Source organism: Vanellus vanellus, assembly GCF_965231255.1.
Source record: "Vanellus vanellus genome assembly, chromosome: 3".
NCBI lineage: Eukaryota > Metazoa > Chordata > Aves > Charadriiformes > Charadriidae > Vanellus > Vanellus vanellus.
Genome location: NC_138907.1, coordinates 121754412 through 121778346, shown reverse-complemented (window position 1 = coordinate 121778346; position 23935 = coordinate 121754412). Strand labels below are relative to the sequence as shown.

General features: G+C 45.7%; 1 protein-coding gene across 2 annotated transcripts in view; it reads right to left on the bottom strand.

The window, feature by feature from the left end:
• The window catches only part of LOC309670192 (protein eva-1 homolog C-like), a gene marked incomplete at both ends in the record, with an annotated part of 214753 nt that extends 193051 nt beyond the window's left edge, over positions 1 to 21702 (bottom strand). For both annotated transcript variants that reach the window (XM_082481038.1, XM_082481039.1), the window contains one exon: positions 21603 to 21702. In XM_082481038.1, the coding sequence (XP_082337164.1) occupies positions 21603 to 21702 (100 nt within the window). The remainder of the gene's footprint in view (positions 1 to 21602) is intronic.
• Between the last annotated feature and the right edge of the window lie 2233 nt (positions 21703 to 23935).

The following is a 23935-nucleotide window of genomic DNA, read 5'->3' as shown; positions in this document are numbered from 1 at the left end:
TTACTCCCCACTTCCACTGCTCTGACTTCGAAAGGTCTGGGACTCTAGCCCTTGTTTTAAAGGTGGTAATTACACAAAACTGGCAACACCAATGGGTTCTGGTTCCAGGTCAAGTAACACCAGAGAATAAGAAGGAGATATTAATTATAGAGAGTGGATAATTGCTTCCTTAGCAGCTAATCCTCCCATTTATCCACCCAAAAGGTCAGATCCAGAAACCCAACACCCTTTCAAAGCAGAGTGAATAATCTGTTCTTGTGGCCCTATGCCAGAGCTCTTGGCTATGCGCTAATCTGGACTACTTATGGGCAGAGAGCCTGCGCCAGCCATTTAAAGAAAATGTAAACACTCATGTTTCTTCCTGGCCACTTGAAATAGGCACCTTAAACCGATCAGAAACAGGCACGAATGCAATTCATCACAGCCAATTTCTGTCATTTAGCCAAGACAAGCAATACTTTGGTGTCTCATTATGCAAAGACAAGGGAAAACACAAGGGCTGAAAAGTCTGTCTTCACATAAACCAGTGTGAGGCACGACTCTGTCTAAGTAAAGAAGTGCCTAACCCGGCAGAAAGGTGCCCTTCTCCTTCCCTATGGGGAGATAAAGGTAGCTTTTATCAGATCTGCCAATACCAAGCACACAACCAGCACACATCATCTCTGAAAACAAACACTCCCACTCTTCCAAAGCCATTTGGGGTCAGACAGCCAAGCGAATAGTATGGTAGCAGGTTGGTGGCCTCAGACTAATCACACCAAATAAATCAGTACAGTTAACATTATTTTCCTATAATGCATCCTATTGACCAACCACCTGGGACGTATGACGTGCAGAAACAGTGATAGCTTGCCCCGCTGTGTCTAGGTCTCACCTCCAAACCATCTGCTCTGTTTTATTTTGGTCAGGCTATTCATACATCCCCATACATAGGCCTTCTCCCACGGCTGGCTGGTGAGAGCAAGGCAAGTGATGGGGAAAAAGCCATGGTGCAAGGCATGGAAATCTGCTCTCTGCTATGGCCCCTTCCACAACTCCTGTATGTATTTTCCCCCATCCTGACTGCAGAACAAGACCACACTTCTGAATGAATAGAAAATAAATCCATCAAACTCTGTTTTAACAACTTTGAACCAGCAGAGGAAGTTCTTGCATTACAACGCTGCAGCATTTTTGATCGCAGAAGCCCTAAAGCCAGATTTCCTTTCTGGTAAGATTAGACTCCCAGGGCAAAGTTTTGTTCCATTAGTTATTCTAAATGAAAACCATCCAGCGACTTTAAGTGATGTGGGCTCAGACCCAGACTCGATACAGGATTTAGCTTCCCACCAAAAATCAACCAAGAAGCCAGGAGTTGAGCAGGAGCTAAGATCCTACTAAGTTAAGATGCTACTTAAGTCATGGTGTTTCAAAGACCATTTGAAGTAACTGTTTTCTGGAGCTACATCTCCCTCCCTGTTGCCCATTGGGGGAACCGTAACAATGCTGAAGATGGAAGGAGCTAAATTCCAGTCCACCAGGTCAAGAAAGATCATTGCAAAGCAGGCTTTTCACATGAGCAACCACCTCAGACCAGGGCAGAATAAAGCATTTTGCTTTATTTCCTGTAGGCAGGAAGTAGGGCAGAACAAGGCATATTTCTTCATTTCTAGACAACTCGAATAAGCCTTGATAGCTTCTTTTACAAAACCGGAGAAACAAAATAATGGGGCTCACACAAAAGAGCTGAGTGAAAGCATCAGGCAGATAAGGGGATGCTCTCCAAAACATTTAAAAATTATATAACTTTTATTTAATGTGCCACCAACTAGTCTCATTTGTTTTCTTTCTTGATGGCACTTTTTGCTCCCCACACAGACCCGAATCTTAATTTGTTACAGGACAAAAGAAACTTTTTGCTTTTGAAATTTAGTATCAGCAATTTGTTTGGCATACACAGGGAGCATTTAAAAACCATATTTCCCAGTCGTTGCTCTGGGTCAGAAAGTGACTCCGGAGTGCTGGGAAAAGCCGCTGCCTTAGCAGCAGCTGGCAGAGATACCGCCTGTACTTCCCTCTTCAGTTACGTCTACGCTGCCTTGGAAAGAAAGAGCAGGAGAGAGACCTTCGCAGCCTCAGGTTTGGAGAGAATTTGATCTTCCCTTCAACACACAAAACACCATATAATCAAGCTCTGTAAAATCAAATCAAAGTTAGTTTTGAGCTACAATCCTGTGGTTCATTATCTGAAGAGTGCCAACTTTCTATCTGAACTACTACATTTGGTTTTCCCCCCCCCTGGTTTAGGGCTTTTTAAAATTCCTTTTCCCCCACCCTGCTTGTGAGTCAGTCTCTGCCTGCAACATTCCTCAGTGAAATGCCTTTGTTTCCTTTCCTGTTAGGAAAAGGCCTGCCGTACAGCGGGCACCGTCACAGCCTAGTAAGTTGGCACTTTGTTGTGCTTTTCCACTCCAACAGCTCTCTGCAGCCAGCTACCTACAGAGGCTGCCAATTAATTTACCAGGCCATTAATCAATGTATTCTATACCAGTAACTTTCAAACAGATAAAAGCCATGCAGGACCAGAGCAGAGATGCCAGATTGCCCATGCTTGGCTGAGCTGTACTTCGTTCAGCTTCTCCTCTGTGTAAGGGCAGAAAGGGAGGGGAGAGGTTGGAAAGCAGCTGGGAGGGCTCGGACAGACGTATGGTGGTACATTAAAATCAGATGGTTGAAGCTATTTTCATGCCTCCTCTCCTTTGACGGAAACATCCAATTCACAGAGAAATTGGCTCCTGAACTGCCAGTTCTTACTTTGGTTAGTTGAAGAGGTGCCCAACCTTTAGCTAGGGCAAGTCACACAGGCCCCTCGTTTCAAACAGCTTTATTTACATTATGAGCACAAACCAGATGCAGGACAGGACAGGACATGGAAGTCATATCTGATTCCCAATATTTAGGTTTTTGTCTTATATACAAAAGTGACAGAGGCATTTGTGCTTGTATCATATGACACTTGGACAAGTACCCATCATGTTACATGGGACCAACAGAGTCCCTCTGAAAGACCGTGACACGGAGCAGGTCATCATAACAGTTCAGATGGCCAGAAGCTAATCCCTGTCTACGGGTTGGGGGGACTCAGGAAAGAGGATGCCTGAGAGCAGAGAAGTTCAATTAATTTTTCTGGCAGATACTTCCACCACTTGGAATTCAAGACACCTCTAAATGACTGTCGTCCCACCTGTGGGTACCCAGACACACAGTATATTTACATCTCACCTCCAGCTGAACCATCAGGGCTGGTAAAACCTTATGCTGGGTCATTGGGTTACCCGTGGCACAGAGCTGGCAACGACGTGTGGAAACCCTCCGCTGCCCAGGCCCTGGCAGCACCCCGCACCACGCTCAGGCTGCGAGGGTGCAGGGACATGCACGGTGCTGCACCGCTTCTGGCTTAATTTTGAGCACACACTGGCAACAACCACCATCCTCCAACACATCCCATCCCTTCTGCGGGGGAACCAAGGCGCTGACCAGTATCGTCCCTGGACCACCAGCATAATGCTTATGGAGGCTAACTCCAGTTAATGTTTATGTGGGGCTTTAATCTACCCACCTGCTTTCAGGCTTTTACTACCATCCCAATATGAATTTCCACTGCTCATTGACACAAATGTTACCGGAGAGAGAAGCATTGAATGTCTCCAAGCCCATTTACCCTCCACCTCACAAGGTACAGGGGTGGGTCCTGTATAAACAGGTTTTTTTGTTTGAGGGAGCTTGACAAAGCAGAACCTGACCTTTCCCCTTTGGGGGAACAGCAGGCTTCAATTAAACGTTGCTGAGGGTTGGGGCTATTTTCCCCTCTCGCAGGTCAGGGTGATGCTTGAACTCTCCTTGCCTCAGCTCTCCCACCCACCCCATCAATCTCCCCTCTGCCCTGCCCGACAGCTGGGGCCACTATGATTTATAACGGCCTCCCCCACAGCTGCATCTCCTCTGGGACTTTCCCCGCCACTGCTAAGTGCCTCCACTCACTGGGCTGCCTGGCAGTTGGGTCCCCTTCCAGCAGCAGTACATAAACCTGGGAAAAGCCAGTCTCTGAGGAGGGGGGCACTTGCCAGATTAACGTTTTCCATATTAAATTCTACTTCCAGCACATGGTGCACTCTTAGGAAGACATTAGTTTAGAACTGAGTTGTAGGCATAGTGTTGGTTTTGACCCATGATAATGTAAATAAGACTCAAGATGGGGACTAAGAAACTAGAGCCCATATTACTCTATGGAGATGGTAAAGGATCGCAGGAGAATGGTCCAGCTATGTTTAACCTGAGCTACGCTCGGGTTGGATACAGATCATGATCACTGCAGCATTGCTGTCATCAGACCTGTGTTATTGAACGCTTGCTGAAGACCCAGTGTATTGAGCTTTCATAATACCAAACTCACTGAACTACTACAAAAATGTTCCTCCTTTCCCTTCTGCCAGAGTGCTGACCTGCTGCGTCCTGGTTACAAGCACATTCTTCAATAAGGCTTCTTATCATAAATACACTTTTCATTATTTCACAGCCAGATGAAGTCTGGCTACTATTCTGGACACTGCTTTAAAATTAAGAGCTTTTATCAGACTGTTCCAAGCCTGGGCACTCATCAGTAGAGCTGCTGCAATGGCCCAGAGCCCAGGATGAGCCTTTGCCTGCACTGGATGCTCACTAAAAGAAAATAGCACCAGGGTGCTGCCAGGTAAGGTGGCCGGAGTGTGCAACTGGATTTCCTCAGCTCTTGTTCTAGGCAATACAGCCAAACTCGGCAAACCCTGCTCATTGTTTCCTGGAAAAACGTTAGTGTGGGTAGGTGAGAGAGTTAAGGAATGAGTACTTGTGTTGAGCACAGAGCAAATCGGAAAGGAGGAGGACTATACCCAACTTATTCCCACTTACCTCTGGGGTATCTCTTGGGCCTCAACCCTGCAGAGGGACTCAGGATGGGAGGTCCCTCAGTCTGCTGATGCATAAGTGTGTGCTGGTGCCGAGCACAATATAAATGAACGGAAATGAAAGGAGCCAGCAGGTTCTCTGTGAAAGCAAAATCTGGTGACAGTATCTCAGGTTGGACCAAGCCAAAATAGAGATGTTCCTATGTCAGAGGTCGCTCTTGAAAGCTGCAAAATTTTTTTCCCTCTATTTTTTAGCCCCCAAACCACTATTTCTTGCCTACTTCAGTGGGGACGAAAGGACTGATCCCAGAAAATGAAGAGTTGAGCCCAAGCAAAGTGTTATGCTGAAAGAGCCTACAATCTCATCCCAAAAAACAAGTAACAGGATTTCTGAATCCTAAGTTTTACATATTTGTGGATAAGCTGACACCACGAACACGACCTTCCCTACAGAACAGAGATATTTAAATTATCAGCTCCTTTCAAAAGAATGAGATGTCAGAATTGTTTCTTCTTGCTGAGCCACTGATCATACAAGCACAGCAATACACTGCCAGTGCCATTAACATTTGCTGGAGGCCTGTCTCTTACTGCCCAAAACTGGTCAAACTGGCCAAAAAAAGATAGACAACAGGCCTGGATGAATCCCACAGGCCTGCACTCAACTGAGACATCACATAAACAGGTTTCTAGCTCTGAGAAATCACATGCCACCTCTTGCTACAGCTTTTGTTCTTCAAAGCTACTATTGGCTCTCCTTCCTTCCAAATTAGTGGAACCATTATGCCAGGCCATCTGGCACATCAAAATTTATCTTCAGATTTCATTATCCAACCCACTGACCCCAATGTTTCCTCCCGTGGACTAATGAGATTAGCCCATCACCTCATAATTGCAGCATTTATACCTAGTCTGTTTTACAACGCTCAAGAAAACAAATCCCCAGGTTGTTTCAGAGTGAATGAATGTCATTCTTCTCTTAGAACAAGCACAGCGTTTATAAGAATAGGAGACGGCACATATATCAAAACAATAAACGAGTGCCCTTAGGCTGAAAAGTGAAAAATAGAAAATACAAACACAAATACACTAATGTCAAACCACTGAAGCCAGTCTCCTCGCTCCTTGGGCTTGTTAAGCTCTATCAGAGCAGTGCAAGGAGTGTTACCCAGCACTCCACACCGTGAGGGAGTAACTGCAAGGCTAGCAATCCACTACACAGACATTACTTGTAAGGACACTAAGAGAGGATATTATTCTAGTTCCATACCTCACCACCCTAATAGGAAGTTTCCTGAAAAAAGTGTCTTAAAAGACAGAATGAGAGAGTTCCAGAATCACCCTATATCCATTTCATCTCAGCAAAGTGCCAAGAACTAAAAAAGGCACAGGAGATGTGGCTCGGTTTCTCCATCTGCAAAATAACGCTATTGGTATTTATCCTCTATGGTGAAATGCCTGTACAGCCATGAATGATCAATGCTATGTAACTGTGAATTACTCTTGATAGATTTATTGAGTGTGGTTGAACATGTTACTTGGAGACCTGCTGGAAATTCAGAACTAAAGGGAGAAGAGGGAGAAGAGGAGTAAAGCTAGAAAATTTAGAGTTGTTGCAAACAAAAAGCACCCGGCCTGTCTTGCCTTGGAGGCAAACCAAGCCTCCAAGGTGTTTACCTGTAGCTTTACCTTACTACCACAGGTATTAACGTTTCCAGAGCAGTCCTAAAAGCCTCATTAGAAACACCAATAATGATTGATCGCTGAAGCACTAGCATGAACAAGCCATCAGAGTGAGAATAAAACAAAGCACTCACACACAGCAAGCTTTGCCTGTGCCTGGGCATCAGGAGGGCTGGATGCTCCCCTCACATGGCCAGGCAAGACTCAGATGGAGAGCAGCCTGGGAGAGTAAATTTCCACCTCTGTCCCCCAACTTCCTGCATGCTCAATCTCTGTCTACATATATACACCATCAGATGGACATTTCCCTACCCCTCCCCACCATGTTTTTGTAATAAGCGTGCATTCCACATGCCTAATGTCTAAGAAAACTTCTTACCCTCATTGCACATCCCACAGGGGCTGAAGCACAGCTGAGCTCTGTTATCACATGAGCCAGTCACCATTTACGTTACGGCTTCTCTGCAATGCAAATCAGGCTCATTGTCACCAATGGAAAAAGCCCTAAATGAAAAGTTATTGCCCCTTGACAGCCACTCCTTTGAGAGCAGAAATGGGTGTTGACCTCACTCTTGCCCCAACACCACCAGGCCAAGTGTTCAGGGAATAGCCTGATCTCCCTCCACATCTACCAGAGCTGCCATTAAGCCAATGACATACAGCTGGGATGGAGGTAGCTCTGATCTCCTCTAGAAAACTGTGCTGGAAAGGGGGCCAGAAAGCCCCTAAAACAAGGGATCAAGCATCTAGCCAGCCTCCCTCCCCATCCAGCATTTTGTAGCTTGGGCTGCTTTGGCCAGCAGGCATAGAAATGCAGCTCTTTACTGATCTCCCAACACTGAAGGGGAGTTTAAAAGGTAATTCTGCACCAAATACTAGGGCAAGATGTCATTCAGGGTACTAACAGCATCCTGCAGCCCTCACTAAGTCCACAGCAGAAAAGTAGTTTCCAACCAGCAGAAGACTTTTGCACAAAGGGACAGGTCTGAGTTCAAAGACAATTCTGAAATCTCTTAGGATCAAGGTGGGTTGGGCCGATTTGGCCCTTTGTAAGACAGCATATAAAGTTTGGACCAAGTGAATTTTGATACTGCACGGGGGAGCAGAGGGGGTGCAGCTGGACCAGACCCCCAGTGGTGAAGAAAGCAGTAGAGTTGTTTCATTCTCTACCACCTCTCCAGGAGAGGCATGGGGGCGCTGGAGAAGGCAACATCAGAGCACTCCATTGTCAGGCTGAGCTGACAAAGAAAATGCTCCCACCACGCACAGCTCTGCCTTTACATTACTCCAGGCCTGCTGCCCAGCTTAGGCAGGCAGCAACCATTGGTCTTACAGGCTAGCAACTTGCTGAAGCAGTGTCTCACAAAAGCATTGGCTGGCAGACTTCACAGACATGGGTGAACCCTCTGTATGCTCCTTTTGAACTTACACCAATGCTTTGGACTGCTGAAGTGCAAATAAAGGCATCCTTTCCAGGAGTAACTTCATCTAACTAGTCAGAGACAGGATCAAGTAAAAACACTCACTTGAAAGCAGCAGATAGACACGACTATCTATCTAACCATCTGCTCAGAGTTACCGATCTACTTTGGAAGACCTTTCTGTATCAGAAAGTCTTCAGAGAGGCAGCACTGTTAAAGGGGCAGTACACATACCCTTCAACTCCCTTACCCCAAAACTATTTAGAAGTCACCGCAATCCAGGTAACTACAGGATCCGGACTCCAAAGAAACCCAGCAAGGAATCAAGCTACAATAAAAGATACAGGGAGACACTCAGGAAACAGGTAATCCAAAGGGACAGGTGGGGAAAGAGAGGCTGAGTCCCACAGACCCTGGGGTCTTGCGGTGTAGGCAGGGACGCACAGGAAGCCTATGACAGTCTCTTTAATCACAGGCTCCCCTCACATTTGAGCCAGGCCTGGGGCTACAGCCTCACACTTCAGGAGACCCAAGGGTTGTGCCTCCAATTGGCTTGATGATATTTTATTTCACCAAATGTGATTTCTTTCCCATGTGCCTCATTCTCCCCCGTACGCATAAAGGATGGCAGCCTCTGAAAAAGCACTCAGAGAAATTCAGGGTGAGCATTAGTTATTATTTTTGACAGCACTTAAACAACATATGAAAAGGGTTTCTTTGTTGCTTTCTGTTTTTTCCCTCCCATGAGAAACAGAAGACAATGTCCCATCCAATGCCTGCCTGATAGAGCGACAGAGGTTGGCTCTGCCACAGCACTGCAGAAATTCTGCTTTTGGGGGACTATTGTTTTTATTTCAGGAGAAAAAAGGAAATGAGCAATCCCAGAAGGAAAGGGTCTGAATGCTTGCTTAGGCTGTGCCATGAAAAAAAAGAGATTGCTATTGTCAAAGGGTGTTTCATTGTTCTGATCTTTCTGGGAAACCTTAAAAAATATCCAGAAAAAATGTAACAAGAACAGAAAACAGATCTGTTTCTTCAGCTGCCTATTTGCACCCTGGCTGGTGAGACAGAATCTATAGCTTAGCATTGTTAATTACCCTGGTTAACCCTTGTTCTTGCTAATTACACTTATTTACAAAAAACCACTTCATATTCATCAGGAGTGGGCATGAAGAGAAGCCAACTCTCCCTCATGTGAGTAGCCCCAGTGCTTTAAATTGAATTACGCACCAAGTCAGGGCTCCTCACCACTTAAGCATTAGCCTCCAGGCTAATCAATAGCAACAAATTACTACAACAACTGGCTAGGCTCATTCTTTCAATCGTGCCACTTTCAAACACTACCCACAGTCTGCCCCCCCTGCCCGATTGCTTCAACCACAAACTGCCAGCCAGGAGTCAAGCTCCAGGCAATACTTCCAACATCACTCGGAGAAGTAGGACATAGGAAAGCCAGAGCACAAAGATTTCCTTAAGGATCACAAAATGGCTCTTAACCCAGGAAGCAGTGGGATTTGCCCCTCTTAGCATCCTTAGCGTGACTCCATCTCATGGCTGCAGCTGGAATTAGTCAGGGCTGTACCTCTAATCTCACAGAGCTGAGGGACCTCAGAAAGAGGAAAAATGGCAGAAAATACAAATAAGTAGATAGATAGAATGTGCAGAATGTGAGGATGCAAAGGGAAGAAAACAAACAACAGACAACAGCACGTACAACACCAGCACTGAGCTAAGGCCAATAGAGGCATGCACATGAGCATCTCCAGAAGCAGCATCTTCAGAGCTCAGCACTTCTCCTGAGCCATATTTCCCTGAGACCATGCTGCAGGCACAGTCATGCTGCTCTCGTGCTGGCACCAGTGTGCACAGCGCCAGCAAAATACTCTCGGTCCCAACTGCTTGATAAAGTAGCTTGGACGGTCCATGCACAACCCATCAAGAGCCAACAACCATCACCAAGAAGGACAGACAGAACCAGCACAGGTCACAGGTGAAAAGGTTTGTCTTTCTTTTGCCTCAAAAAGAGCTTCCTGTGTCCGGATGTCGGAGATGTTGGTTTGAATAGGTCTGCATTTTCTGATCTGTAGAAGAGAGTAATGCTGAGAGGCAGAAGACGATCATCATCTGTCTCCCAGGTCAAACCGGTGAAGAGTGGCCCTTAATCTCCAATACCCTGCAACAGGCATCTTAATCAGTCTTGTACTCTAATAACTTAAATCAAGGGAAGCATTTAAAAATCACTTTATCGTTCATATTGCGATATCGCAGTGGCCAATCGACTTCCTTTTCACCCCCCAGCAGGCTTTTCTTGAGCAGAAACAATCACCACCAGCTCCACCACACAGATGTATAAGCGATGGGAAAATGCAGAGGAGGTTGGAGTGAACAAAAGGCACTTCAGCCCTGCTGGGGTCAGAATGCGTATCTGTACGGTAGGTTGGACTCTTCACTAATCCAGCTCTGTTTCTAATGAGATTGGTTCCCATTACAGCAAAAGGAGGTAGGGGGACCATTGTCATGCAGCTTAGGGAAGCAAAATAATCTTATCAGTTTGAACTTGAACCCTGCCCTCCAATTATATGGACATTTAAGAAAAGAGAGATAAAGCGATTTTCATTTTTCCAGCAAGAAAAATGAGTTGTCTAGCACGAAGCATTCAGTTTCCTGCAGCTGCTGATAGACCTTTACACTCCAGCCACCGGCTATACCATTGCCAAAATGTACTAACCACTATCTGGGCATGCTAACTCTGAACCAAATCCAAGCCAAGTGCATTTACAGTGCAATTCATTGGGATAGCAGTGCCTCTACTCTTGCAGTATAGCCAAAGCAAAAGCCTGGGGCTGTCAGCTAAAGACAAGCAAACCCAAAAGGTAGGAAGAATCAGAAAATTTTTTCACTCCTCCTTGCTGAACCTCTGTCTCTGCCTTCCTATTCAATCCATCAGCTCCTCTTGGCTGCTACAGAAGAGAGACCATCCTCTTCTGGGAGTTCTGCGTCCCACACAACGCAGCTAAAACAAAGAACATTTTGGCAAATAACAGCCAGGCTTCAGCTATTCTTTTTTTCTATACAATTCATTCCATCAAAGTTGTTTAGCTGAACAAAAACCAGCGCTATCCTTTATTGTGAGGCTAACAATAAACTAACATGTGAGCACAGCGTGGGTCACAGATGTGTGCGCTTCATCATCAACTGCAGAGCCACTTCCCTGCTCAACTCACTTTTATAAAGCTTTAACCTCTTTGAGCTGGAATTCAGCTTGAGCTCATAAACCAGGAAGCAAACAGTGTTAACACAACAGAAGCGGCCCCTGTACAAAAGATACACGAAGAGATGGACGTGCTTTGAAAACAGTCAGATCAACCACCCAGTTTCCAAGGGGTTACCCACACAATAAAAACCTAGAAAGAAAACTAACTGGACAAATCCCGGGGGCTCTATTTTTAGTGCTATCACTTGCACCAGAGGATCTTTATTTGTGCCTTTGAATAGACACGTTGACATTTTTTTTTTCTCCTGTGAAGGGACAGAAATGAACAAACAAAAATTTGAAGGGGGAATCTCTTCAAAACTCATTTTTAAAGATCTCTTGGAATACATTCCAAGGACTGACCCCAAATTTGTAACCCAATTTTAAGTACTCTTATCTCATCCCAAAGAAATTAAGCCTCAAAGTATGACTGTTCTAAGAAAAAAAAACTATGTAAAACCAGACCCTTCTTACAACTGCACTTTATGGTCTCCCATCATATCTGCCAACTGAAAGCTCGCTATCGTATCCACCTCTAGCTCGTATTACATACAAAATACAGGTGTAATGTTGCCCTTTCCTTAGTGTACTGGGTCTGGCCGTGATGAAGTTAATTTTCTTTGTAGCACCTTATATAGTGCTGTGCTTTGGATCTGTGACCAAAACAGTACTGATAACATATTAATGTTTTAGCTGTTGCTAAACAGTGTTTGCACAGCATCAATGCTTTCTCTGTTTCTCATTCTGCCACACACACACACACCCTCCAGTGAATATATTGGAGGGTGCACAAGAGGCTGGGAGGGAACGCAACCAGGCAGATGACCCCAACTAACCAAAGAGGTATTCTGTGCCATATAATGTCACATTCAGCAATAAAACGGAGTAAAGAGGAGTCAGCCATCTTTTGCATGGGAACTGGCTGAGCATTGCTCTACCTGTGGGAGGCGGTGGGTGATTGCCTTTGCATCACTTACTTTGTTTTCTTTTTTTTTCTTCCCCTTCTTCTTCAATAACTATGAAACTATTTTTGCCTTGACCCATGAGTTCTCTTGTTTTTACTCTTCCTTTCCTCTTCCCCTGTCCTACTCGGGGTGAAAAGGGGATGAAACAAGTGGCTGTGTGGTGCTTAGCTGCCTACAGGGGTTAACCCACAACGCTTAGTTACATGCCCTTGACTTTACAACTGTAATGCTCATTTTAACCTGTGCAGCCCATTTGCATGTATGCATTACAGTATTGGAGAAGGAATTGTGTATCACGTACCACATATTTCTTCCTGCCCACCACAGCTTGAGAGGATGAGTAAGGGACTGCTCCTGGAGAAGGAGGTAGATACTGAAAAATCTCTGAAGTATTGGGCAGTTAGAGCTCCTGATGCTAATCTCTCTGCCTTGGATTCTCATCTGTGCAATGCAGGTAACACACCAGACTCTGCTTCCAGAAAGGTAAGTTCATCCCTGTTTCTAGGACACTCACAACAAGCAGAATAGGATGTAAATAACACATGGTAAATAAGGCCCTAGGGCCCTAATGAACCAGAAGGATAAATAAAACAATTGTGAGGCAGCTGTCCTGCACACTGGACAGTACAGGACTCCCAAGGAGGTGGAGAAAAAGTAGTATGTTCTCATTAAAGAGTAACTCGTACCATAAAAACTCAAAGGGCTGGACTAAAGTAGTTAAAACTACCTTAATTTTAACATTTCTTAACTTCCAAATGTTTGATTTGCAACCTTTATATTGTTATTTGAATGTTCCACACAAAACCTGCGCTTTTTCAAAACCAAAGTACAGAATTTTGTCCCATAACACCTTATGGGCATCGCCAGAGCCACAGCAGCACTGCACTCACATCCCCCACATAGACCACAGAGGTAAGAGATTTCTCAAAGACTGAGGCCCAAAATTGAACATAATCCAGCTACAGCAGCTCAAGTTACCACCTATCAGTCTAATTGCACTAAGTGTCTGCACTCTTAGCCCAACACAGCTTTAACGGAAAACTTCTGAGCCAAAAGCCTTTGCAAAATACAGCAAACATGGGAAATGAATGACAGGAATAGCACCTGCCATAGAGCAACCTTAATATCAATGGAGAGGAGCAAGCAAGAAGTTCACAGCTGAGCCTACAGGTCCTAGGCACAGGCTGCAGGTCACCTTAACCCACAAAGCGATACAAAAAATTACAGAGGAAAAAATCAGCAGAAAATTCCCCCCACTGCTGTGTTTGTTTTTATATTTATGTTTTGCAGCAAAAGCCCATTTTAAACCCTTGAGGCTAATACAACGCATCGATAATATCATAGCAGCAAAACCACAGGCATCTGATAGATGAAAATAAAACACCACCATCACATAGGGGGTCTCAGAGTAGGTGGTCTGAATGGTCCCTTTTCAACAAGCAGCACCAGCAGGTCCCTAGTCTACCGAGGATTTAGTATAACTTACCTGAAGACAGCCCTCTCTCACACCCTGACAATATTCTGGTGCTTTTATGGGCTGCTGGAGGAACGACGAGTGTCTCTGCTGGCAACTAGTGTGTTGATAGCTGGTCAAAAGATGACACACAAAAGCATATAGTGAAGTTCTTTGATTGTAGGTGGCTGATAAAACTTATCATACACCTCTAGGCCTCTTTCTCTTAATGTAACATTAAAGAAGAAGAATCTTTTTTCTACCTCTTTCTTCCTCTGTTGTTAAGGATGTGGGATACTTTGCCAGCAGGTGGATGTGACCTCCCCTGCCCACCACAGCTAAAGTGCTTGGACAACATCTACTGCAAATTTTTCAGCAGTATGCTATATCCATCTCTTAATTCAAATACACTGCTGAAACCTGACCACTTGGAGAGTTTGCCCAAACTGCAGGTCTCACACACGCTACTCCATCTTCATGCAAAGATCCAGATGGATCCAAGAGTGATTATTGTACAGCAAGCCTTAACATCCAAAGGAGCCCCATCAACACTGATACCACAGCATCTACCAACACGGTTCAAGAACACATGGTATATTTGAAGAGACTCAGCCAAGATTCATTTTACTGTGCAACTCAGAACTGCCAAACCATCATTGTCTCTCTGACATGAAAAGACACGCACTGGGTTCCAGGCAGCCAAGCATTAAGCATCCCCAAAACAGCAGACACACATACTTTAATTACTACGAATGAGGTCATATCCTCAGCTAGTGAGCTGAGCCAGGCGTACTTGGGTCGGCCCAAACCCAGGCTGAGAGAGACACAACTCACCATCTCTCCTCAGGCAAAAGAAGCAGCTAGGTAAATAAATAAATAAAAATAATAATAGGTAACCCTAGCAATTCTCTTAAACGTGTTCACAATCATTACTTCTATATTAGATTTAATCAGCCAGAAGATGAGTTGGGATTAACTTCTGCGCATCCTGCAAAGCTCTTGGCAAGTCAGCAAAGTTGCCTCACAGCTGAGCAGAATTTGGCCCTTGCCTGTCTCTTGGAAGGAGCACAAAAATCCCAGAAAACAGCAATAACCAGATCAGTGAGGCACAGCACTGGCAAGGACACAAGGAACCTTGTAGTATTGCATCAAACCAAACTGACCAAAAATCCTCTGAATTACTTTGAGCAGCACATTGGGTCTGTTCCTGGAGGCGGGCACATACCTTTCAAGGGACAGAAACAGACTGAATCTGTGAAAGTCTTGGGTATCTGGATAAAAAAAGGAATGACAAAAGCACAAAAATAAACAGGGGTAGTTGCTTCAAATGGTCCCCCCCAGGGACTGGGGTTGCTGTCTTGGAAGAGAAAGCAGAAAGTTCAATCTCCACGTGCACAAACATGCCAAGCAGAAGCAGACAATCTCAAATAAGACATGTAAACAGTCCTGGTGTTGGCCACCTAGATCACTGCACACCCACCTAAATGCAGAACAGTCCAATTTTCAGTTCTGAACACCGAGCGCTTTGGGAGATCGGGCCATGTTTAAATTAACATCAACAAAAGGATCAGCAGAAGTGCCAAGTGTAAATACATAGGTTTTCTCCCCCTGCAGAGACTGAGCTTATGCTGCTCCCCCACCCCCCTCAGCTTAAATTATGATTTTAGCTTCTAAATATCTTGGTTGAGAAAGGATACATTAAAATTCCAACTTTTTTCTTTTTAATTGACCAAACTCTTTGTGTTATATAAAATCTGCTTTCACAGTCTTAAATCGGGGAAAAATTTTAACCTAAGGACAGAAACAGTTGCTTTCTTTAATTCTGCAGCATTTGTATCCCTAACAACACACAGACATAGGAAAAATGCTGCAAGGGCATTTTCCTCAAACAGACTGTGCATCTAGTGGGTACTGATAACCTGGGATACTTTGAAGTGATTACCACAGTGGATTATTATTTTTGTTTGTTTTGATAATAATACTAATTAAATAAAGTGCTCCTGGTAGTGACAAAAGTTTGCATCAGTGGATCAGTTTCTGGGCCACTGCAATTAGTAGGTACTATATGAACATTGCTAATCATCACACAGACGCTGGGATCCCTGGGGTCTCTTGGCTCTTGCTGACAGCTCTGATAGCTAAAACAGTGGATTTTCCACATGACGTGAGCCAGATGCATACATATGGCTCTTGAGCTTGAAGTCATTGCCGACACTGGGTTTCACACGGACCCCTCACGAGACATCCTGGCACCCACAGCAACCCCATCCATCCCTCCCTCCCTCCCCGACGGTGCCTCCTTTCCCTGGCACCGCAAATCCAGACCTGCAGCTGGTTTTTCACAGCAGTAACAGCAGCGCCTCTGGTCACAGCCGAGGACTGCAAACACATGGAATTGGAAACACGTGTTTCTCTTCCTGAAGCTCAGTTTGGTCCCCTCAGCTGTCAGCAAAAGTAAACTCTGAACATTTTAAGAGTCAGCAAGCGCTGAGTCCTCCCTCACAGCATTATCATCACAACTGTTGGGAAATCCGTGGTGTTTTCTGGAGCTGGCCTCAGGACAGGAGTGCACAGACATTGTATCTTTACTTTAACGTGGTATACTGACGCCCACAAAGCTGCATCCCTGCTGACAAACCAGAACAACCCTCTAAGGCACCAAAATAGCCCCAGCTTCTGTGCATCTTCTTCTCCTCCTCTCCAAACAGCAGCAGAACTGGCACTTGCTATCCCCCTCCGCCCCCCCCAATTGATTTCCTCCTCCAACAACTCTCAGCTCTCTGATGTCTTTAAACTGCTTCTCACAGACAGACAGACATACGTGACACAGAATGGAATGCCTCTTCCCCTTGTGAGAACTGCTCAGCCATGGCTGCCAGACCCAGCCATCCCCTTCAGCTCCCCGGACCAATCCCCTACAGCTCACCATGCAGCCACATCTCCAGAACATTACTAGGAGAGGCCAAAGTTGGACTTTGTCACCTCTGCAAAAGAGAATTTCTCTACCCCAGCACAGACCTCCCTCAGTAAGCCAAACCCCAGGCCACACAGCTGTGATGGATGGGTTGGCACACATGACCTCCAGCTGAGGAGGAAAACATCACCTGGGGCAAGGACCTCTTCAAGCAGCAGCCCAAGATCCATACAACCTCATCACTCAGAGCCCTTCACCAAGAAAACGTATGGAGGTGGCCTGGCTTTGGCTACATCTTTAAACGAAGTCTAAGGCATGCCTGTTTGCCCCTGGGGCCAAAAGCACAAACTTCATTACTGAGTTTTGGAAAAGAAATTGTACCTGACTCTCTTGAAAATCCCCCTTTCGCAGCCTGCAGCTTTCAGCACAAGGAAATCCTGGACCCCCCTTGACACCATCAACCCATTCATGGCTCCAAGACCAGTATCAAAGTCTGACTAAAGCCATTCAAAAGCTGTTAGCATGTAGATTTTGGTGATAATTTGGTGAATGGACTTGTCAAACAAATTGCCTTTATTATGGACTGATTAAACGCAATCAAGGAGAAGTGCCTTTCCCCTCCCAACTCCAGCCCTCATCAGCTCAAACAAACACACTGAGCCAATTAGCAGGGAGGTGGCAGAAGCAGCTTTCACTTGAATCCTGCCATTCTGGGGGGTAGGGGGAAATACAACAACAACAAAAACAAATCTTTGTGCTTTCAAAGCCAGGAAGAGCCTCCAGGGAGAGATCCCAAAAGCTACCCAGGGCTCACCTGCAGGGTGTGGATGGGAGTTATCAGTATTCATCTGGCTCCCTGCCGGATCAGCTCCCTTAAGCAATGTGCTGCTCGCATCCAGCTTGTGCCAAATATAATGCAAAGAACATAAATATTAAAGCAGGCCCAGGGGGAGTAGCACTACTGGGACTGTTATTCCTACAGCTTTACGTCCTGCAGCTGGGTTCTCCTGTGTCAGAAAAGGCATGAGCTCCCATCAAAGCTATTTCCATGCCTAGAAACCTAAGTTTTTGGCTTAGGTCCCTGCAGTGGATTCTCTGGTGTCTGCAAATGGTTGAGTTCAGAGCGCAGCCTTTTCTGCACTGTGGCAGTAGTGAAGGGATCTGTCTCCGCTAACATGAAACTTGTAGCAATTGCGTAGATCTGATGCCACTACCTTTCTATCCAACATGCCTGAAATTAGCTAATGAATGGGAAAGTCACTGACGAGAACTGGAGCACAGCATCATAATTACATAAGCCTAATTCCCTGCAGGTATGCAGCTGGAAATTAAATGGTCACCTTGGCTGGCAGTGGGCAGAGCAGAATTCAACATGCGTTTGCATGAATTAGCTTCAGAGACAGGAATCCCGCAGCTGGAGCTAGACAGCACACAGGATATGAGCAATAGCTGTTGACTAGGCTTTCAACTAAGCTTTCAATGCCTGCACTTTAAATTAGAACCAAAGACCCATTTGGCCCCATTTTCAATAACCTAGTGCCTCAACGAGCAAGCTCTGTGCACTGCACAAGAACCACTGCCTCCCAGAGCCTACGCAGAGGAGCTATGGCATAGCTTCCTCTGGCAGCACAAGCCATTGCTTTGTCTTGGACTCCTACCACAAATAGAAAAGGGCTAAAACATAGGTGAAGTTTTATCAACCAGGAGGGATTTCGGAGAGTTCATTGCTGGGACTGAGACTAGGATTAAGGGGTTATAGTTAAAACACAGAGACTCAGAAAACCAGCCTCTTACCCCTCACCTCATCACAGTCTTCAAGTGTCACCTTGGACATAAGGGGTATGTGACACATCATGACACTAGGTCCTGAGCCTTCAAACAGTCCTGAGCACAAGAACTGATCACAGAATGAGATTAGATCAAGAGTCCATACTACAAGCAGCCACAGAGAAAAAAGTCCAGGCCTTCTTAAGAAGTGGCTGCAAAGTGCCTGATAACTCCACTCTCTCCCCAAGGATCTGCTTCCTACCCCCACACCCTCCTGCAAACATCGATGTTTTAAGAACTATTAAAGAAAACAACTTCAAAACTCTTCACATAGTTCAAATACTTCACTTAAAAGGAATTTTAATTCTTACATCTCAGATTGCACCAGTCCCCAGCAGGACATGTACTTATCGTGTTCACGTTGTGGCATTTGAGCTGTTCAAACAGGAGGGATGGAGCCACAGTGTGAGACCACGCACTCAGAGCCTGGGAGACGAGATCATGGAGATCACCACCAGCTCTACCTGTGCTTTCCATGAGCAACCCAGTTCACCATGCCTCTGCTTACCCTCTCAGGATGCCTTCTCAGGACCTATGTAAAAAAACAAATCTTCCTGCAGCCAGCAGACACACACCTTGAAGACCAAGCCAGCAGGAGAGTATTGGGAGTGCTGAGTCAAACCAAGCTGAGAAATCAGAGGTTTGTTACTAAACAAGGTCTACAGGAGTGAGTTTAAAAAAACATTCTTCTCCAAAGAGCATCAGCTGCTCTCTCTGGACACTACTGCTATTTGCAACCTGGAAAAACCCTTCCATCCCAGTGAGCTGTGTCACCTCCCTCCAGCATGTGGGCAGCAGTCAAACTGCTGCAGAAACCTCTCATGGGATCACAGCAAACCTTACATTCCTCAGCACCAATAATCAATACAAATCCATTCATCTCCTTGGGATGCAGACAATTCACGTTTTGGATGTACCACCTCTACCTGGAATAGCATACGATAAGGTTATAAGGCTTCCCCAAAGATGTTCACCTGCTCCATTCCAGCCATGCCAGAGAAGAACCCAGAACACCTCAAAGTATAGAAAAAGTATATAAGTGGCCAGAAACCATTACAGTCAAATTATGTTAAAAGGCTACCCCTCTTCCATTCCTCATGCCAGCTGACAATTCATATATGGGGGTAACAGTAACAAACAAGGTGCTCCATCAGGTAGGAAGAGTTATCTGAGCCACTACTTCTTCACAGAGGCACCCGGTGTGTGCCCTCAAGCACTGCAGGGAGACAAATGGGATCTTTGCAAAATGTATCGAGGAAGCATAAGATGCGGCTACCCAGATCCTGAATTTACAATACTGTATTTGAGCTGCTCCACACTGGGTACAGCCCTTTCCTGCAGCAAACCATGTTTCCTGTCCTGCAGGGTACAGTCAGTCCAACAAAACTGGGGGCAGTTGCCAAGCCTGCTATCAGAAAACATAGCTTGGATCTGGTGGAAGATTTCAACAGTTGTGGAAACCCACGGGAGGTTATGCTGCTGGGATTACAGACCCTGCTTCAGAGTACAGCCTTGCCATGCATGTATACAGGGTTTTAAGCCATCCCTCTTCTCCCAAAGTGTGACAGTACAGGTGGGTGTTGCAGAAAACATGATTTTTTTAATCAGCAACCTTCTTATCCATTTTTTTTAAAAGGACAGCTTCTGCCTACCCTGCCAGCATTGCCAAAGCCTATTGAATTTTCTTCCATTGCTCTGGCTATGTTGCACACACACAGTATGCGGTACCATTGCTCTGTGACACTTTTGCACATTTTAATGCTTAGCAATTTGGCCTGTCTGAGATGAACTTTATCTATATTTCAGAAGGACCAGCACTTTCCCCATTGCAGCTTTAGCTCCTGTCGTGCCCACTCCATGCACCCCTTCTGCATTAATTTGCTCACAAGGAGTAGCTCAGAGAAAGCTCAATGCCAAGAAAGAGAGAAAAACACACTAGAAACAGGGAAATGCCTCAGCCCTTTCCATTCAGAGGCAGATCTGGCCTGAATGGCAGCCCCCAGGACTGATCTGCCTCCAAAGGAGACTGAATCACAAGCAAGTCAGCCCCCTTCAATTCGCATTAAGACTTAGAGCTACCGTATATATTCCCCCCCTCCGCTCCCCCCTCAAGCTCCTCCTTTTTAACACAAATCTCTCCCAGCACGCAGACACATGCACTCCCAGGCAGCGAGCAACAGCGTTGTGATGTGTTGAAACTCAAGTCCAGTGAGATTCAACTCTTGAAAATGACACTTTTTCATCAGCAAACTATAACTGGCAGCTCTTATCTGTCACAAGAGTTTTGCAACACACAGCTGAAGAATATGCCAGACTAGTTCTTCACACTAAGACCCAAAATTAGAATCAATATCCCAAAAGCAAAGTGACCCTCATCAGGCATTCCCGAGCAAACTAATCAACCCTGCTCAACTGTAAAATGAGATCTGTTATATTTTCTATGATCCACGTGCACATCCATAAAGAACAGACACAAAAAGGTGATTTTAAAGTGATTGATGCAGCTGTACATAGTTATAAAACTTACATGGGACTCCATACATTCAAAGTGCTGTGTATTTACCTGCTGCCCACAACTCAAAACAAATGCTATGAATGTTTTTAGAGTCAGAAATTATTTATAAATGAAATACATCTCCTGGCTTGAGTAAACATAGGCTCCAAATATAATTCATTCTGTGCATGTAACATCTTTATCTCAGCTCAATTTTGCAACAATCAGGAGCTGTATGTTAAGAGGAGGGGAATCTGGCCCATTACAATGTAATTGGGTCTTGCTATGTTAGCTTTAATTTGTGCCCTAGACCTTCCCAGTCCCCTAACCTAGCTCTTGTCACTCCTCAGAGAAACACAGCACCAAACCTGCTACAAACTTACACAAGTTAACACTCTTCTTTTTCTTGCTCCCAAAGTTACTCAGACCAACAGCTGAAATAGTTTTGCTAAGGGTTATTGAGAGAGGATTTTAACAAACTGAAAATCCTCTTACAGAAGATGCTTTCCGTCAGCTTATTTTAAAAAGATTAAAATTACTCCCCACATAACTATCCCAGATCTGCTCACATCCACTTTCCCTGAGCTGCTCTGGAGCACTCTAATAATATCAGAGCTCCCATCCATAAGCAGCCGTCCAGCACACGAAGGGATTGGCACTTCTCCCCTACCTGAGAAGTCTGCAGAAGTCTTAGCAAAGTTGCTGAAAGCTGTCAAGCACATGAGTCCTACGAGGAAGGTGGAGGTGGGAGACACATCTGGGCAGCACATCCTTGAGTATCCTCACAGCTTCTTTTCTTCCAGCAAAAAGGAAAGCACTTTCTGCCCCAATCCAGCACTCCTCATTGCCCGGAGAACAGCGTTAGTCCCATCGCTTGGAAGGATCACAGCGAGCAGCTGGGAAGGAAAAGCACTGAGCACACACACACTCACACACACACACACTCACACACACACATCCCCGGGAGTGAATGAATCCCGGCTGAGTGGGGCTGGCGAATGAGACAGACCTACCTGAGCCTTGGCGGAGGTCCCAGGGTCCTAAAAGCCATCGCTTCACCCAAAATTGCTGCAGACTATTACTGTGCAGCTGTCCAGCAGCAGCACCACAAGCTGGCGGGAGGGTGAGAGTCGGGGGGGAGGACGACCTGAGGGGCTGGTTTGGAGAAGCCTGGTAGCTGTTGGTTTAGATGCCCGGGGATCTTGTCTCTCCAGTGCAGGCAGACAGAAGGACGGGCAGTATTTTCAAAGGAGGGAGCCCAAAACAAATGCTGGGACTCACAAGAATTTTTGGAGTGATGGATATTTGTAGCTGCTGCTGAAATCAGTGTAAGCAGCGGTGTCCTGCCAGATTGGTGACAGGAAAATTCGCTGTGTCCACCATTGAGAGTGATCCTACAGCACAGGCTGAGAGAGTTGGGGTTGCTCAGCCTGGAGAAGAGGAGGCTCCGGGGAGACCTTATAGCCACCTTCTAGTACCTAAAGGGGGCCTACAGGAGTGCTGGGGAGGACTTTTTACAAGGGCATGTAGTGATAGGACAAGGGGGAATGGCTTCAAACTGGAAGAAGGTAGATAGGTAGATATTAGGAAGGTAGATATTAGGAAGAAATTTTTCACTCTGAGGGTGGCGAGGCACTGGAACAGGTTGCCCAGAAAAGCCATGGCTGCCCCATCCCTGGAGGTGTTCAAGGCCAGGCTGGACGGGGCTTTGAGCAACCTGGTCTAGTGGGAGGTGTCCCTGCCCATGGCAAGGGGGTTGGAACTCAATGATCTTTAAGGTCCCTTCCCACCGAAACCATTCTATGATTCTATGATTCTACAATGGAGGAGACTTTGCACAGGCCCAGGGATCAAACCCTCCTGGATCTCATTGCAAGGACTGGGACTGGTGTCAGCCCACATACCCAAAATCCTCCTTCCTTTTGACAGCAGCCAGCCATGCCAGACACCCTCTGTCCCACTGCACCCCTGACCCCTCCATCAAGCTCAACAGAGAATATTTATGCAGATCATATCCTGAGGTGTTCAGACCCAGGAGACCTGTCTCCTTCAATAGCAACTGCTTTAACCTCCAACTAGCATGGACTTTGCTGCTGACTCAAGCACTGCTCACCTGGCAGAGTTAAAGGAAGGCTCCAGCTCACCTGGAAGCACATCCTGTACTTGATCCTGTCTGATCTTCATCCACATCCTGGCAGCATCAAGCCTGCCATGCTAACTTGGAAGAGCTGGGCTCTGGGGACACAGATGTGGCCTGGACTGGTGGACCCTGCTCTCCCTGGGTCCAGGAGATCCTGGACTTTGGTCATCACTGTTAGGTACAGCTTGAGCATACCTAGGCCAAGTGTCCGTGCAGAGAGCGGGGATAGTTTTCACAGGCAAAGCCAACACCAGCCATTTGGCAGCCCATGTACACACCTACACAAACCTACGGAGCAGCACCGTGTGGGGCTTCCAGGGAAGGGGAGATGGAGCCAAGCACACACACAGCTGCTGAACAAAGCCACAGCTTCTATCCAGCAAAAATCATACAGTAAAATAACCTGAATGGGAACATGCAAATAAAACCATGATTGGTTTTTACTCCTCTGTCCTGTTCATCCACATGGAATTAAGCAAAACTTTCCAAAAACATTCACCTTAGACCCAAAAACAAGCATAAGAGACTTCAGACCAAAGGGCTCTGTTTTTGTTTTTCAGAGCTGAGTGCACTCGTAAAAATTTTCTTGTGATGAAATTTCTAATAATGTTTCAGCTGTTCTCAGATGAAAATCAGACTGGCTGTCAGATTATATGTGAAAGACATGTTCAAGAGTGCTGCCATGAAAACCACAGTCATTGTTTCCACCAGAAATCTGTCCTGGGATGATCTGTGTGCTAAAAGCAAACCTCAAGGGAAGCTGTAAGTCTGTGGCCCCATTGGCATTCTGTCCATATTGCCGCTTGCTCTAGTTCCAAGCAGCCATACCAAGTATGAGGGTAGCATGGGAAATCTTGAGTTTG